Here is a 4,967-nt window from a genome sequence, read left to right as displayed (position 1 = left end):
GTGGGAGAGGATGAAGGGCCCCTTATCTCAGATAGCCTGGGTAAGAGCCTTGACATTCAGGCTCCTTTTTTTCTAATCATGTGAACGCGCAAACCCAGGATGGCTGGAGTGAAACCTTGCAGGCTTTTTCAGGAATCATGGCAACAGGTGCCCTGAGAAGATGGAGAGATTGAAATCCTTGTGCTCCCTAGTGGGTGCCTACCCGATTCCCCAGGGCAGATACCATGGCACTGAACTCTGGGATGCGAGGCTGCATCAGGGTACTAGGGTACCCACCCCCTCTAGAACTGCCCTGATCCTCTTTGTAACCCTGCTTTGCAGGATCCCCGTCTCCCATGCAAAATGTGGAGACTCTTTCCTTTCCTTCCCTCTCTCCCTGAGGATTTGTACTAAGACTGAAGCCACTTACAGGACGTTTCAATGAAGTGATCCATTCTGTTTGGACCAACATCTATTAGGCACCTAGACACATCTAAGACCCATGTGTTGCTCTCTCTTTGAGCCTAAAGGAATTGACTTTCAGGTCATAAGTGGTGACATCTCTTTTGTCTTTAAGGGAGGGTGGAGCCCGAAGGGGGATCACCAGGTGTGTGCTGAACCACACACATTAGCTTTAAAGCCAAAGAGGGCTTGGAGGTGAGACTGTGGAGTTGAGCTTTGGCAAGAGGCCCTGCTTTTAGGCAGATTGTAAATTATAAATAAATAGTCTCTGTTCTTCTTTTGCTTCAGCATGTAATGAAAAACAACAGAGCCCTGCCTGCAAGTCCTTCTGCTTCCGCCTCAGATTTGCTGTTAACAGTTCCTGACTGGAAATGACTCCAGGCAGTCACAGACACTGGCTTTTATTACTGTGTCGGCGTCTTATTTAAATCCACAGTTCCCAGACACGAATTTAGCAAAGCCTCCCTCGCCCCACGGAGATGTGCTTGCGCCCCTCAGAACCAACCATTCAGCTCAGCTCCCTGCTGTCGTGCAGGAGGTGTGATTGTTGGTCACCAGCCCACCCTGGCAGGGACATAAGACAACATGTCTTTGGATTATTTAGATTATTTATCAGCAAAAGCCAGAGCAGGAATCCAGAGCCCTGGAAGGTAGCTAATCCCAGAGAGAAACTGCAGCCAGTGTTATACCTACTGTGATTTCACCACAACCATCCAGTGAAAAGAGAACCAAGAGATTCGTTCTGAGTTTGGGGATTTACTTAGCACAAGACCACCATCTGTAGAAACTAGCCCTTAACGTGGACAAGCAAATCCTTCCATTCGGCTTCTTTCTGCCTCTGTCCACCAGAAAGGTACTGCATTCTCCTTCGCCACCTCACGGTGGAGGGGGAGAGTTTAACAACTGAGCACTGTTCCCACCCTCCTCCATGACTTTCACACCAGGGCTGCACTTCTGTGAACAGGCTTCATGTCGGAGAGAATCAGGCTGGTTTCACAGAGCTGTTGAGAGCCATGTGAAGCAAGGCTTAAAGCCCGCCGACAAAGGAGAGCTTGGAAACACAGCCCCAAGAGATGGCAGTGGGGCTGTGGGGGGTCTGATCTTCCCTTGCCTTTTAGCTGCATCCACATACTGTGCTGACAGTTGGGTCTAAGACCACACCATCAGGCAGCATGTCAGAAACAGCCTGAGACACACAGAATTCACTCCTCTGTGATGCACGGAGGGGGCCCAGCAAAAAAGAAGTTGACAATCAAATCATTACTTTTCCAAGTAATCCACCCCAGTCAAGGTGGCATTTGGTCTGACTTCAAAACCAGAAACAGCAAGCGACAAACCCCTTTTTAAAATTTCAAACAACAACAACAACAACAAAACAAAAACAAAAACAAAGAAACAACTAACACTTGCCTCAACCACATAACATTTTATTTCCTGGGATAAAAATAAAGAGAATGAATTATTGGAAATCTTTCTTCAACATCATTAAAATGCTTTTCAAAGAAAGTTACAAGAATTGTTTAAGGCGCACAGAAAAGGTCAGTCTTGCCTTTCTTCCAGAACATTCCCTGCCCTAGACGCAAAACACCGATACCACATCCTAGAAAAGAGAGAGGCTTACAGACACAGGAACCAGAACAGCCATAACTAGGGTCTCTGGCTCTAATATAAGTATCACAGAAAAAAAATCACAATAACTCTCTCTTCCATAAATACAGCATTCCTGGAAAATATATCCAAAATATCTCCAACTGAGCTGCAGTACAAAAATCCACTCACTGGCCATAAAAATAATATTTTCCCCTATACACAAATAAAATCATATGTAAAGCAAATTTGGAAGACATGGAGGGGGTTACAAAATCTCTTGGGATCTGGGCTATTTAAAGTCATTTTTGTTTGGGTTATCCCTCTGCTGGGTATAGGGAACTGGCTACAAATACATCCATTTCACAGTGCTCACCATTTCAACAGCTCCTGCGTCATGGAATGTGGTACTTTTTAAAAATAGGCGACCCTTGGTGTCATGGAAAGAAGAGGAAAAATGGGGGATCAAGGGAGGGAGGGAGGGAGAGAAGAAGTGAAAGAAAAGGGACAGACTTCAAGGTGGGTTTGAAATACTCTGTGGTATAAAGTAGATACCCAGGCTCAGGAAGCCTCTGCTATCCCCACCCCACTACCACCAATCTGCCCGGGCTCCCCCTTACAAATCCGTTTCCCGGCTCGTGTCCAGGCAGAGGGCATAGAGGGACCTCCGCAAGTCCACATTGCTTTTGGCCTTGAGGTTACACTTCTCCAGGGGACAGCTGCCCCTTCGGGCTCCATCTGCGTTCTCCAGGGACACCGCAGCCTTGCAGAGGGACGCTTTGCTCCAGCTGGTCTTCCGAGGGCCTCCACTGTCCAGCCCTGTCCCATGGCTCTGGCTGCACTGCTCTTCCTTAAGAGCTGCCTGCTCCTCATGGTCCGTCTCCCGATGGTAGAAGTAGTTGAAGTTGGAGACAATGACGGGCACAGGCAGGGCGATGGTGAGGACCCCAGCGATGGCACACAGCGAGCCCACGATCTTGCCCCCCACCGTGACAGGCCTCATGTCCCCGTAGCCTACTGTGGTCATAGTGACTACTGCCCACCAGAAGGCATCTGGGATGCTAGAAAAATGGGTCTCCTGGTTGTCAGCCTCTGCGAAGTAGACGGCACTGGAGAAGAGGATGACTCCGATGAAGAGGAAGAAGATAAGCAGGCCAAGCTCCCGCATGGAGGCCTGCAAGGTCTTGCCCAGGATCTGCAGGCCCTTGGAGTGGCGGGAGAGCTTGAAGATGCGGAACACCCGGACCAGGCGGATCACTCTGAGGATGGCCAGGGACATGGCCTGCTGCCCATTCTGGCTGCCTCCCCCTCCCCCGCCTGGCTGTTGGTCTGCCAGCTCAGTGCCCAACGTGATGAAGTAGGGAAAGATGGCCACCACATCAATGATGTTCATGATGTTCCGAGAGAACTCTGCTTTGCTGGGGCAGGCAAAGAAGCGTACAAGCAGCTCGAAGGTGAACCAGATGACACACGTGGTCTCTACAATGAAGAAGGGGTCAGCTAGGGTCCTAGGCAGGAGAGGTGCCACTGTAGGGCCAGAGGGAGGAGCCAGAGCCCCGCTGCCATTGGCCCCCCGGGCAGGCCCAGGAGGCTGGTGGGGCACTGGGGGATGGCGGAGCAGCTCCCGTTCATCCCTGAACTCTGGCAAGGTCTCCAAGCAGAACGTGATGATGGAGATGAGAATGACCAAGACCGAGACGATGGCTATGCCCCTCGCGGACCCCGAGCTTTCTGGATATTCAAAGATAAGCCACACCTGGCGTTGGAATTCATTTCGGGGCAGGGGCTTCTCCTCTTCTTTAATGAAGCCCTCGTCCTCCCGGAAACGCTCCATGGCCTCGTCCCCCAGCTGGTAGAAGCGGATCTCATCTGCGAACACGTCCAGGGAGACATTGACGGGCCTCCGCAGGCGGCCCCCGGACTGGTAGTAGTAGAGGATGCCATCGAAGCTGGGCCGGTTGCGGTCAAAGAAGTACTCGTTCCTCAGGGGGTCGAAGTAGCGCAGGCGCTTGGCCGGGTCCCCCAGGAGGGTATTGGGGAACTGCGCCAAGGTGCCCAGCTGCGTCTCGAAGCGCAGCCCAGAGATGTTGATAAGGACGCGCTGGTGGTGAAGGGACCCCGCGCCCAGCGCCTGGTCCTCCGCCATGCCCAGGGCGGGGTCGCCTTCTCCCTCCTCGTCCTCCGGAGGCAGCCGTCGAGGCTGCGGCGGCTCCTGGGGCAGCGGTGGCAAAGGCCGCCCTCCCGGGTCCACTCCCCTCTGCGTGCCGCGCGCCCTTGGAGCCCGCTCTGTGGGTCCATCGCTGAGCCCAGCCGTCGGGGGACACTGGAGCTCTCCCCCTATGGCCTGGCCACAGCCTGTCCGGGCCTCACCTCCTCCTCTGACGGTCATGGCACCGCCGTTCTCCAGGGGCACCAGGGCGATCTCCATGGCCAGGGGGCAGGGGGCATGCTGCGCCCCTACCGACCGGCGTCCGCGGCCCCCACTCACGCCCGGCTGGGCGCCTTGTGTCCGGCTTTTCTCCTGCCGTCGGCCGGCCCCCACTCTGGGGCGGGCTGGGGCTGCTGGCGCGATCCCCTGGCTCGGTCCTGACGTCAAGAAGCCGCTGCCCTGCTCTCTGCCTCGCTCTCCGTTCTGGCAGCCCGTTACCAAGCAGCCAAAAGCCTCCTTCCAGCAGATGCAACCTTCAGCCGCCCCTGTCGGCTTCGGGGCGGCGCTCTGCCTCCACCCTGCGCGGCTCCTCCCGCCTCTTCCCTCCCCCCGCCCCGTTCCCTCCCCTCCTCCATCTCCCGCCTCCCCTCCCGGGTCTCGCTGCCTTCGGTGTCTCCCCGGAGGGCACAGCTGGGGCCCGGGGCGAGGGGAGGAAGGGGGGCTGAGAAGGGAGCAGCCCGGCGGAGGGAGGGAGGAGGGAGGGAGCGGAGAGGCTGGAGGAACAGGTTGT

General features: G+C 54.8%; 1 protein-coding gene across 1 annotated transcript; it reads right to left on the bottom strand.

Annotated features, from left to right (window-relative positions):
- Positions 1–1,852: 1,852 nt before the first annotated feature.
- On the bottom strand, positions 1,853–4,728 carry KCNA5 (potassium voltage-gated channel subfamily A member 5). The gene has a single exon (XM_026502634.4). The coding sequence runs from the start codon at positions 4,454–4,456 to the stop codon at positions 2,645–2,647; it is 1,812 nt and encodes a 603-aa protein (XP_026358419.1). The 5' UTR covers positions 4,457–4,728; the 3' UTR covers positions 1,853–2,644.
- Positions 4,729–4,967: the final 239 nt, after the last annotated feature.

This window comes from Ursus arctos, unplaced genomic scaffold (genome assembly GCF_023065955.2).
Source record: "Ursus arctos isolate Adak ecotype North America unplaced genomic scaffold, UrsArc2.0 scaffold_26, whole genome shotgun sequence".
NCBI classification, from domain to species: Eukaryota; Metazoa; Chordata; class Mammalia; order Carnivora; family Ursidae; genus Ursus; species Ursus arctos.
The sequence above is the reverse complement of the archived record's forward strand: the minus strand, read 5'-3'. Positions and strand labels throughout refer to the sequence as shown.

Bases quoted from the DNA above. Each gene is read 5' to 3' on its own strand.
- KCNA5 (XM_026502634.4), bottom strand. From the start codon at position 4,456: ATGGAGATCGCCCTGGTGCCCCTGGAGAACGGCGGTGCCATGACCGTC.